General features: G+C 34.6%; 1 protein-coding gene across 1 annotated transcript in view; it reads left to right on the top strand.

Annotated features, from left to right (window-relative positions):
- Positions 1-13833, top strand: part of Csmd3 (CUB and Sushi multiple domains 3) — a 1323831-nt gene that overhangs the window by 273983 nt on the left and 1036015 nt on the right. The window contains exon 4 of the mRNA XM_060389430.1: positions 9724-9918. Coding sequence (XP_060245413.1) covers positions 9724-9918 — 195 coding nt within the window. The remainder of the gene's footprint in view (positions 1-9723; positions 9919-13833) is intronic.

Raw genomic sequence — 13833 nt, forward strand, 5'->3', positions numbered from 1 at the left:
TGCTTGAAACACATTGATTAAAGATTTATTTTATGCTTATGAATGCCTTACCTGAATAGATGAAGTAATGGCACATTAAAGTTTTTTTACTGCAGAGGCAAAAGAGGGCAACAGATTCCCTGGAACTGAAGCTATAGATAGTTCTGATCCATAGTTTGGGTGCTGTGAATCAAACCCAAGTACTTTATAAAAGCAGAAAAAGTCTTAAAGACTGATCCATCTCAGTAGTTCTTTTTTATACTTCATTAACTAATTTGTTCATTTCATATTCCAATTACAACATTACTCCCTTTTGTCCTCCCACTCCCACACTCTTTCCTCATACCTTCTTCCCCTCTACCCATCCCCTATCCCCAGCTCAGGTACCAATCCACCCTGGAACATCAAGTCGCATCAGGACTAAGTGCCTCCTCTTTCGCTGAGGAAACACAAGGCAGCCTTACTAGAGAAACAGGATCCACAGTTAGGCAACAGAGTCTAAGTCAGATTCAGCACCTGCTGTACTTGTTAGTGGTCCCACTTGAAGAATAAACATCCCATCAGCTTGTTATATATAGGGAGCCTAGGACTAGTTCAGGCAAGCTCTTTGGTTGGTACTTCCGTCTCTCTGAGCTAAAATCAGCCCAGATTAGTTGACACCATAGGTCTTCTTATGGTGTCCTTAACCCCTCCAGCTTCCTTTTAAAAAATAATTAAATTTATTACTACTGCTACTATTTAAAATTTATTCACTTTGTATCCTGGTTGTAACATATTCACTGGGCCCATTATCTTGGTCCCACCCTCGCACCCTCTTCCTCCTCTATCCCACTTCCTTAGTCCATTGATATGAAAAGTCCTCTTTCCTTACTCTGAGACCCTAGCCTATCAGGTTCCATCAGGACAGCCTGGATTCTCTTCCTCTGTGGGCTGGCTAGGTTGCCCTCAGGGAGAAGTAATCAAGTGTCAGACAACTGAGTTTATGTCAGAGACTGTCTCTTCTCTCCTTATTAGGGAACCCACATGGAGACTGAGCTGTCTATTGGCTACACTTGAGGAGGAGGTCTAGGTGATCTCTAAGCCTGATCTTTGGTTGATTCATCAGTCTCTGCAGTCCCCCATGGGTCCATCATGTTTTGGCTTTGTTGGTCTCTTTGTGAGGTTCCTGTCCCCTCTAGGTCCTTCTATATCACCCTTCTTCCATAAGACTACCGATGCTCTGTACAAAATTTGGCTGTTAGTTTCTGTATCTGCTTTGTTCCCCTGTGCTCTCACCAAGGGATGGATCATCGAGAGAAAAGCTAATTCAAGAAATAATGACATTTACAGAGGTCTTAAATCAAATAGACATAACAGATGTCTACAGAAAATTTCACCCAAACATAAAAGAGTATACCTTCTTCTTGGTACCTCATGGAACCTTCACCATAACTGACCATGTAGTTGGGCACAAAGCAAGCCTCAAAAGATACAAGAAGATCATAATAATCTCTTGTATCATATCAGACGACCATGGTCTAAAGCTAGACGTCAACAATAGCAGAAATAACAAAAAGCCTTCACACGTATGGAAACTGAACAACTCTACTAAATGACAGCTGGGTCAGGGAAGAAATAAAGAAATTAAAGACTTGTTAGAATTAAAAAAAAATAAAGGTACAACTTATCCAAACTTAGGAGACACTTGAAAACAACGCTAAAAGGAATGTTCATAGCACTAAGTTCCTTCATAAAAAAAAATTCTCCTTTTATTTGTATCATATTTACTTAAAAATAACACAATTAGAAGGAGGTCCTCCCCTATCAGTGGACTTGGAAAGGGGCAGAGAGGAGATGAGGGAAGGAGGGTGAGATGGGAGGGGATGAGGGAGCAGGATACAACTGAGATACAAAGATAATAAACCATAACTAATATTAAAACAACAAAAAAATAAAATGACACAATTATTCTAATAACTCTTGGGGATTTAAATTGTAGTCTCAAAAGCAAACTCATGTTCTTTAGTCTGCTATGCAAAGAAGCTTTCTCACACCACTTCCTGAAACAGAGATTTCAAACTTTCTAGTTTTAGAAAATGTTGACATTTACTTGTTAATATTAATTTTAATTTTTCAGTAAGTGGTTGCAAAGATTGCCTTAAAATTCAAAACAAAGAATTTATAAAGTTAAATGTATGACTTCATAAAGACATTCAAGATATCTCATACAAGCAACTTCATGGTACACCTGAAAGCACTATAAAAGAGAAGAGGAAGGAAGAGGAGGAAAAGGAGAAGGAGGAGGAGGAGACAAACTTAAGAAGAGTAGATGGCTGGAAATAAACTCCTAGCTGAAATAAATACATTAGAAAACAAACAAAATTCAAAAAAAAGTCAATGAAACTAAGAGGTAGTTCTTTGAGAAAATTAAAAAAAAAAATAGACAAATTCTTAGCCAAACTAACTAAAAGGCAGAGACACTATCCAAATCAACAAAATCAGAAATGCAACGAGCGCCATAACAACAGACTCGGAGGAAATCCAAAGAATCACTAGGTCCTACTTCAAAAGCCTATATGCCACAAAATTTGAAAATCTGAAAGAAATGGACAATTTTTTTTATAGATTCATTTAACAAAGTTGAATCAAAATCACTCTCCAGCTCCCTTAATCCTTCCCCCTAACTCTTCCACAGGACACCCTAAGTTCTGCCTGTTTGGTTGTGGGTCTCTACATCTGTTTCCATTATCTGCTGGATGAAGCCTCTCAGAAGACAATTATGCTAGATTCCTGTCTGCAAGGATAGCAGAGTATCATTAGTATTTTAAAGAATGTATGTTTGGGTCTCTTCCACAGAGTGGGCTTAGTGGAGGGAGAAGAAACGAAACCACCCATAAAACCCTCAACCCAAATTTGCCCTGCCAACAGGTGTTCAGGGAATAAAGATGAAGCAGAGATTGAGGGAATGGCCAAGCAATGACCGGCCTAATTTGAGACTCATCTCACTATTTCTTGATACATGATTCAAGCAGTGTTCACACCCTACCATCACAATCAATTTACTAATTTATTTTTCTGTTAGAAAAAAACAGTGAAGGCAATCTTATTTATTAATTTTTCGTTTGTTTACCAGCCAATAATTCATTATCATTTCCTTTTTTACATTAAAATACTTCTAACAAAAGTGGATAATTTTATTTTGGCTATAAAATGTCAGTCTTTGGAAGAGCCTCCCCACTTCTGAAGCAACAAATGTTTCCTCATGTTTAATTCATCTTATGAACCCCAATAAGATCTATGGTATGATAGGAATCTTAGAAATTGTGTTATTATGTTCATGGACAGAAACTAGGTTATAGAAGTAGGTGCATTTTCATAGAACACAGTAGAAAGACTTAACAATGAAATTTCATGTTTAAAGAAAAAATTCACACCTTGCAAATGTTATTCAGTGCTTATTGTAACACAGTTAATTAAACATATGCCTGCTGCTCTGTTTTATACTAGTTCAGTTCAATTATTTTCTGTTTAAGCATGTGTCCTAAAAAAACTTTGTGTGATGATTATCTTTTGCATTTTCATATTGAATGAGATTACTCAGCTAACTCAATCCTTGTTTGTTTCCTTGCCAACAACACAATGTTCTAAATACTTGATTCACAAAGATGAGTCAGGCTTGTTCTCAAGTCCCCAAATTGTATAATACCAAAGAAACTAGGTATAAAGAAACCAATTCATTCTGGTATATGTAATGAAAGAAAACTCCAAGGAACAGGATAGCTACAGTAAGTGTTTGAAAATATTCACAAAATGCTTGCCTTGAGGTCTTTGAGAGCATTCTCACAAATGATTTCATTTATGTCCTATGTAAATGAAATGGTTCAGGACTGTAACAGAGAACATTATGTTCACTAAAAAGTTAGAAAATGCATCTTCTGCCAAGTGTTTTTTGTTTGTTTGTTTGTGCTTTTTGTCTCTAAATGAGAGGTACTAGGTGCTAAACACTTTACCTAAGTTTGATGCTATACTCTCCTAAATGATTTTTAATCATCTGGGAAATAAAACTCTGAGATTAATTTTCTGGAAGAAGAACAAGCAACTTGAATTTTGCTTCCCTTAGTAGATATAATTTTACAATGTTTTAAAGTGCTGCTAATTGATCTCAGCAGGATCATGCTTCATCTCTTTGACGGAATAATTATGCAATTCTGTACTCATGGTGTCATTTTCTTTTCTTTCATTTGTTTCATTCCAATTTTCAAGGTCAGGTTTGATCTTGATAAGTTGCTAAAAACCTTGCATTTGAAAGCTATTCATTGTATTTACTCCAAAGTGGAGAGTAATTTTAACATCTGATTGTTTTAATATATATATTAATATACAGTAGATGATGCTTATTATTATTTTGGGGAAACTTCATATCTAAGTAATGTATTTTCACCATTTCTACTCTTTCCCCTCCCAATCTAAGCCTTGCTATGCTCTCTTGACTGATACCCTTCCACACATGATACCTCTTCCCTCACAAATACACACACATACACACACACTCACACACACGCATACATACATGTTGATCATATGTATATATGTTTAAGGCTGATCATTTGTTATCATTACTATTATTTAGTGTATGTGTGTTGTATTTGTGTGTGTTTGTAAGTTTTATTTTCACTACCTAAAATCATTCCATGAGTAACAATTCTAGAATATTTCCTTTCAAATTTATCTTTTAATCTCCGACTCCATCTTCAAAATAATACCAAATCTAAACAGAGAAACACTTAAAGAAATGCTCGAAGTCCTTACTCATCAGGGAGATGCAAATCAAAACGACCCTGAGATTTCACCTTACACCCATCAGAATGGCTAAGATAAAAAACTCAAGTGGCAACACATGCTGGAGAGGTTGTGGAGAACTGGGAACCCTTCTCCACTGCTGGTGGGAATGTAAACTTGTACAACGACTTTGGAAATCAATCTGTTGCTATCTCAGACAATTAGGAATAGAGCTTCCTCAAGATCCAGCTATACCACTTCTAGGCATATATCCAAAGGAAGCTCAAGTACACAATGAGAACATTTGCTCAGCCATGTTTGTAGCAACTTCATTTGTAATAGCCAGAACCTGGAAACAACCCAGATGTCCATCAACGGAGGAATGGATACACAATGGAATACTACTCAGCAATTAAAAACAAGGAAATCACGAAATTTGCAGGCAAATGGTGGGATGTAGAAAAGATCATCCTGAGTGAGGTATCCCAGGAGCATAAAGACACACAATGCACATACTCACTTATAAGTGTATACTAGGCTTATAAGATAGGATAAACATACTAAAATCTGTACACCTAAAGAAGCTAAATAAGAAGGAAGACCTAGGATAAGATGATCAATCCTCACTTAGAAAGACAAATGGGATGGACGTTGGAAGTAGAAGAAAACAAGAAACAGGGCAAGAGCCAACCATAGAGGGCTTCTGAAAAACTCTACCTAGTCATGCATCAAAGCAGATTCTGAGCTCATGGCCAAACTTTGGACAGAGTGCCAGGAATCATATGAAAGAAGTGAGAGTTAGTGTGGCCTGGAGAAGACAGGCAATCCACAAGGACCAAATATGTCTGGGCACAGGGTTCTTTTCTGAGACTGATTCTCCAACCAAGGACCATGCATAGATATAAACTAGAACCTCTGCTCAGATGTAGCCCATGGCAGCTCAGCATCTAAGTGGGCACCCTAGCATGGGGAACAGGGACTGTCTCTGACAGGAACTCAGTGGCTGGCTCTGTGACCTCCTCTCCCCACTCGAAGGAGGAGCAGCCTTACTAGGCCACAGAGGAGGACATTGCAGCCAGTCCTGATGACACCTGATAAACTAGGGTCAGATGGAAGGGAAGAAGGACCTCCCCTACCAGTGGACTTGGAAAGGGACAGGGAGGAGATGAGGGAGGGAAGGTGGGATTGGAAGGGAATGAGGGAGGGGGCTACAGCTGGGATACAAAGTGAATAAACTGTAATTAATTTAAAAATAAAAATTAAAAAAAAACTTATTGCAGTACTTTTTCAAATATACTTGCTTATGGCTTTGAGTTTTATGCCACTGTTTGAACACTCCACTTATACATCTTATTAATATTTTAATCTTATTTCAGGTCACATGTTGAAGCTCACTTCATTATGAAATAAAATCTATACATCTTCTTCATTAATGATTAGGTTTTTTTCACTATATACTTTTACAGTTAGTTGTTTTTTTTTAAATTACATATTACTATTAGCTGATTTACATTCTGTGATCATTTATTACCTTTGGTCATAATGGCATCATAAGGGGCAGCAACATGCCTGCCATTTGTAACTATCTCAGACAAATGGTTTAGTGGCACAGGGAGAGTAATTATTTGATTTTTTTTCTAGGTAACAACCTATATCTATCTCTGGAGCATTCCTGAGCTTTTAAATCAGGAGACCAACACTTTTAACTACAAATCGACTGTTTATTATTTTCATTAGGCAAATTGCTTTAGATACTTAAGCCTCAACTTCCTTCCAAGTACAATGTACTGAGTATTACAGCATGTGTTTGTGAATTCACAAATGTACAGAAGAGAGTAAGTCTGTGGACTAGCATGCAATGCAAACTGGAAATTTGCTATTGTAACTCTGGAAATTAGAGATCTTTGTGCTTTTATCTCAATTTCCCTTCAATGTAACTTTTGAATGCTGTTAGGACCTTCTAAAGAAGAACATAACCTAGCTATATGATTTGTTAAAAAATAAATTAAAAGCCTGACAGCCTGGTATGCAGCTTTGCATTTTCAGATCATACCTTTGAATGCAGTAAATAATGGATTGGTACTTCAGGGAAGAAAGTGCTTCCACAAGAAGCATGAAAATTGACCTTCATTCCCAGAACTTATTAAAGGCCATGCAGGAGAGTCAGCTCTAATAGCAGCCTTGTAGATGGAGAAATGGAGAGTCTATGGAGCAATAGAGATAGCATGATCAGCAAAACTGCAAATTTTGGGTTCAGAAAGACACCCCACCTGAATAAATTTAATAGAAACAATCAGAGGAAGATGCTATATGTCATCTTCAGGCCTTAGCATGGATGTACTTATTGCCCACATAAAACTCAAATAAATACTCAAAAGCCTACACAAAAGACACACGAACATATACATACACACTCTCCAAGGGAATTAAGTAGTAATGATTAATCAAAATAGTAGGTGACACAACTATTCAATTAATGACTTATCTTTCTCATTTCATAATTTTAAGTTGGATGTAGACAGCTTAGAGGGAACTTGTAAGAGGTTGAAAAAAGACAAAACAGCATCTATAAGCAATATCTATCGACAATAATTTATGATAGTAGAAATTGAAATATTTAAATTATATTTGTGAATAATTCAGTCTGTAGATGGTCATGGATAGATGCTCTCATTTTTAGTAAGTAATAAGCAGGTGAGCTCTAAAAGATATAGACTTGACAGGCTACAGAATTATAGTATTTTGTTTTATTTGGAAAAATAAATTTTACCAGTTTATTGATTTGGATGTTTCAGTCAAAAGAACAACAATTAGGTAATCTGTGATTTTTTTCCACTGTTCTATTTATTCACTTCATCTGTGGAATATGCTTATTTTCCTTTTAGGTTATTTGTCAAGGTAATATTTATTTGTTAATTTAAACATAAGTTAATTTGAGCATAAAAGCTATAAAAATCTTTCTTATATTTTCTTTTTATTTTTTCTCCCAAACCTTTTCCTGTGAAAGCATGTGAAAACTTTTCTCCTAGACATAGAACTTTATGGTAATTGAAGTCCCGACCTTAATTATTTTCAGAGTGTGTAAGGGAGAGGATGCGTTTTGATTATAAGGTCAAAAGTGGTAGTTTCATTAAAAGTATTCCTTTGTTTATTATTCTACTCGACGGATTCCATTTATCAAAACTTGTTAACCTTAGCATCTATTCCATTAAATTTCATTTATATAAGCTTTTAGAAATTGAAACATTTAAAGATACGCTGCTCTTCAGTGTAAAACATACTTGGTTGAGTTGGGTTGTACATGTGTGAACACATGTCTGTTGGTATGTGTGTCTGAGCGTGTGTGTCTATGTGTGTAGATTTCGGAAAGGGAAATTGAGCTTTATCGTTACTGCTTTCTGCTCCTTTCCCTTGAGACTCGGTTTATCAGTCTGGAGCTTGCAATATTTTAGCTGGACTAGCTGTCTGTAAGCCCCATGGATTGTCTTGTGTTCTACATTACCACAAAACCAGTGCTGGGAAGACAAAGGTCTGTGTCAACACCAAGGTATTTATGTGGGTTCAATGCACCCAAACTTCACTCCCCACATTATTTAGCACTCACTCAGTTGTCCTCTAGTCTGAATACTTCTCAGTTGTCTAAATCCACAGACCATAAATCTGTTTTAAGTATTTCTGGAATTCCACATATAGACTAGATATGTGGAATTTAAACAATAGTGAACAAAAACAAATGAGGGAATAAAGTGAAATTTTAGGAATAATTAACCTTGAACAGTGATATTTTAAATAATTTTTAAATATTAGTGTAAATGATAACCTACATTTACATTAACAATTGATATTCAGTAAATGTTAGCTATTTGTTTAATTTCCCATATTTGTGGAATCTAAAGTACTAACTTACAAGTACTATAAATTAAGGGTGAATATTTACCTCTAGAACAAATCATTAATTCAAAGTTCTCCATTTTTATTGTATTATTTAATCAAGAACATTGAACTTACACTTAAAATTAATCAGTGAGTTTTTCCACAAGCATTATGAAAAATATAAGGCAAAATAACACAACTTTGAAAACACTATCAGAATTGGAGGTGCTAGCACAGTGAGTAAAAACATTTGCTCTTCAAATGTGAGGTCTCAACTTTGAATGTCTTGTAAAAACTGCAAGATGGTTGCCTGTGAAAATAAAACCAGTCACTTGTCAGAAACTGGACTATTAACTCAAATTGGAAAACTACCTTTTCATTCATTAGTTAATTTTAGTTTAATTGACTAATATTTACAATTCAAATTTCATATGATAATATTAAATTTAATATATATGTATTAAATTTTGTATCTTCATTGCTCTAAATTTCTTGGTACATCCAAATCTCCATTTTAAGCTTAGAATAAAATTGATTTTTAAAAATAAATTTATACCCCAGGTATTTTGTAGTGATCTGTTTAGAATATCATAGATCCATGCAGTAGTTATATTATTATTATTGAATATCTAGATTAAAACATGAGCTGAATAATGACCAATGTGTACAATAAAAATATGTTCATTTTTTACTCAGTATATTTTTATTATTTAAATAAAAAGACCCTTAGTCAAAATGTGCATGTTTTCTCTGTAAAGGTTTAGCATATATCTACTCTGTCATTCAAATATATGTTGAAGATACCATATAGCTTGTATTTATCTCAGTTTTTAAAACCTATAAAATATAGTAATTTTAAATCTTGCTATAAAGACTAAATAATGTAAGACATCTAAAATTTGGAGCAAAAATAATGTTATTTCTGATGTAGTAAAATTTAGTCACATTCCCATATTTAATCTTCTATGTACTGCAAGAGAAAAATGTTAAAGTTTCACTCTGACTTTTCTCCACAGGAAAATGAAAAGCACACTTCAATGTTATCTTACAGTCATAAAATATTTAATATATTTAAATAACTGTAAATTCTTTTTTAATCCTTTTTTGTTACAGAATTGCAGAGTAGCTCCTGTGGAAACCCAGGAGTTCCACCCAAAGGTGTCCTGTATGGCACAAGGTTTGACGTTGGGGACAAGATCCGCTACAGCTGTGTAACTGGATATATCCTCGACGGCCATCCTCAACTTACCTGCATAGCCAACTCAGTTAATACAGCTTCCTGGGATTTTCCTGTTCCCATCTGCAGAGGTGAGAATAGATAAATGAACAAGCACACACACATATATACGTATATATATAAAATATATGTTGAATATATATATAATATATATACGTATATATGTGTGTATTATATTTATGTATATATATATAATATATGTTGAATATAATGAAAACATGTTAAAAGTAAATTAATATAAAGTGTAACTATTTATTATCTACCTATTATCCATTTATTATATTTAGTTTTTTTCTACCATATATTATCTATTTATGTTAGGTACTGAATGACAAATATATAAGCATACTAAATGCTTCATAAGACAAAAGCATTTTATGTAGACTAAGATATTTCTACTCATAAACATTTGTACATTTGTAACAGAATGTATGAATACATATTTTCAGATTCACATTAGAAAACCATATAGACTTTATGATGCTTAAAATTCTGGTTGCTTGCCTAAGCTGTCATGGCCATTATTTTGCTTTAATTTAGAAATATTGACTATATCTCTGAATCTTTTAAAATTTCTCACAATATTTAACATAATATTTTGTTGTTGAAATATTACTTTATAGTTTAATGCTGAAGCTATGAAATATTTTACTTTATAAAGGAAATGTTATTCAGTACTCATAATAGTTAAAAGTTTGATGTCTAGAAAGTAGCCGTATTAAACATTAGCTATATACACTAGTTTTGCCCACAGAAATTCTGGTGATCAACATTTTTTAGGCTGGGCTTTCTTTTCTATTGTGAAGCATTTCAACTATGTAATGAGCTATGTTTCTCTAATTCCTCACTGAGTAGAAGGTAGGTAAGAATATGCAACTACACATGTAAAACATTTTCCTCAAGCAAGTGGCTGCAGGTGAATAGCATAATCACTAGTGAAATCAAGCACATATAATAACATATATTTTTACAGCTTTATGTGTGTATATTAATGTATTTTTATCCTATTCGACTTTTCTCCCTTAACTCTTTCCTCTCCTTCAAGAAAACTCTATTTTTCTCAAACAGGCCTCCTTCTACTTTCAGTTGTTGTATGTATATTTGAAACCCAGGAGTTTAATTAGCATTAATTAGGTAGGGGACCTTATTTGCCAGAACATGGGAAACTTACCAGTGACTACACAACTAAAAAGGATCTCTCTCTCTCGTCTATACCAACCAATGCCCATAGTGCCTCAGTAACGAGGGAGACCCAGGGAAATCCTCTCCCACCTGTTAGTAAATTCTAACAGGCCCAGTTAACTGCAGCTGCTGGGAGCTCAAGAGTTGAACAGCCAGGTTCTGCCCGGAAGACAGTGTTCCACAATACTACTCCCCAGCCCACTTCTTTTACATTCTATCCTCTTTTATGATATTTCTATTGAGTTCATGATATGAATGCAGTTAAGATCTGTGTGCTCAACAACACTTATTCTCTGTACCTGGATAAGATCATAGCAACTACACACCTCACACACCAGGAAAGATACAAAGATGATCACAATAGTGGCATGAGTCTTTTCAGTGTACCTAATAGTCTTCTCATTGGTGTTTGAGGTTTGAGCCAAAAGGAAATTTCTTATACAATGAAAATCTTATACAATGTCCATGGCAGGGAATCCATGGGACCAAATAAGGAAGCCACTACTACTGTTTTACCAAACGGACATGCTATGACCATGAAACTGTCTTCTGAATATATGTGTTTGCAACCTCCACACAGCTAACTCCTTTATATATATCAGTATATGATTGGTCTCAGGCTAATCACTTGAACAATTTGAGTTAATTCTTTTCCTAGTCAATGAGATGACTTAAAAAATAGCTGCTATACTTGTAGCAGTGCTAAATAAATAGCCTCTACATGCTGTTTATTGTTCTATGTGGGATGTCCACATTCTGTTCTAGCTGGCCTCTGGGTTGATGCTTTCCCAGTATTGTTGCTTGCTGACTCTGCTCTTGTTTCTATTGCTATGATTATTATTGTTAGTTTTATGCCAAACACTGCAAACAACTAAATAATTTAGAAGCATTGTCTTTTAATTAAAAATAGACAATTAAACTCCAGATGTTAAAAGAAACGATTGGTCAAATATCAAGCATCTGGGACTATGATAGTCTGAGATTTTTAAGTCAACTTGCAAGTTGCCTTGGCCATGAAAGAAATGTTATTCTTAGGTTAATAATAAATGACAGGTTTTTTTATGAACAATAAAGCCAAGACTGAAAATATCAAAATTCCATACTATCTACAATTAATAACATCCAATTTCCAATTCTATATAATGATACAGAGGGTATGACATATCTGCTCACATAACAGAAAGCAAGTCCTATGAGTGTGAACCTGAATCTTTCATTTGTAACAGTGTGCCCTTATTTGATCTCTGGGGAGTCATTATCTCTTGTTTGCAATGCTATAAGCAAATTTTGTCCTAGTCTCTGTTGGAAGACGTGAGACTCTTTTACAAACAGATGTCTGTGAAAAGATAGTCTGACACAAACGTCAGTTGGACAGTTTTCAAAAGATGAGCAGACATATGAGAATAGAAGAAAGAGTCTCGGACTTTAAAGTGGTTTAGTACACAAGCCAGGCTTGCGTCACTCTCTCTGTTCCAAAGTATGAGCTTTGAAAGTCAGGTTACCATACTTTGAATTTTCAAATAATAAATTTACACCTAACATAGGATAATCAAGCTCATAGTAAGGAAAAATAAAGTCTAACAATCTTATAAAAGGCACATAGTATATTCTAAAGAAGCATACAACTTATTCGTTAAAATATTTTATAGACATTTAAAATTGTATAAAAAAGAAAAAGAAATACTGTGTTTACAATGGATCATCATCAACATTATTTTATATTAATATTTGATGCAGGACTCCTTCCCCATTTCAATTCAGATTATAGAGGTTGGAGCTAAAAAAGAATTACTCTACTCTAAATACTCATTTTTCCTTTTACTGACTAGATAATTTGAGAGTCACATAAATAGTTTGTGAACCTGAAACTACTGCTTTAATTATACAATGATAAAAATACATGCAGACATACCAAAGTCACAATTGAGTTAATGTTACATATTTTCATAAGGTACTGAGGTCTATTCAAGAATCTTTTCATGTTAGGCAATTAAGTATGATTATGCCCTGAATTGTGGTAAAATGTAATGTAATCACTAAAGTAAGTGCATATAGTTCCATTAGCCCACTTCTCTTTGCAACTTTCACAATATCTTTCCCTTAAAAGAAAGAACATATGGTTAGAAAACAGAAGTGAAAAGAAAGATAAACTCTCACTCTATCCATCCTGGTCTACCAGTAGAGCCAATAGTTCCCTTCTTTTGTTGAGAGCCTTTCTATTTCAAGGTTAAATTTTTTGGCTGAATATACACCCTAATTCTTTTCTCCTGCTTCACAAGGCCCCGCAAGCAAATTAACTTTGACTTTCACCATAACCTCCTCAAGTCCTAATTTATCAAAAATTGGCACCCTCTGTGTTTGTAAATGTTGCCTGCTTAACTTCAGTCTCCCAAGCTCACCTTTTCTTTTCACAACTACTGAAACTAATGAATGCATTTACTCATTCAAATGTATTCATTAAAAACCTACACTGTGAAAAGCAGCATTTTATATGCCAGGGAACCAAAGATTGATTAAGAAACAACTCTTGCCTTTAAGAGCCCATGGTCCAATAGGGCAGACTGTAATGCAATCAAGCAATTACAATAATGTGTGGTAATTGATTTAATGGTAGGATCTGTAGAATAGTTGAGCACCTTGATGAAGGAGGCATTAGTGTCTCCCAGTTGAGGGGATGAAAGTTCATATGGGGACAGAAATTTAAGAGAAGGCTTTACAGAGGATTACTAAAAATATGAACTATATAGAGCAAGAACATTTTAAGTGAGGCAATAATTCATGTAGAAAGTACAAATTTTCCTTTC

Source organism: Meriones unguiculatus, chromosome 8, assembly GCF_030254825.1.
Source record: "Meriones unguiculatus strain TT.TT164.6M chromosome 8, Bangor_MerUng_6.1, whole genome shotgun sequence".
NCBI classification, from domain to species: Eukaryota; Metazoa; Chordata; class Mammalia; order Rodentia; family Muridae; genus Meriones; species Meriones unguiculatus.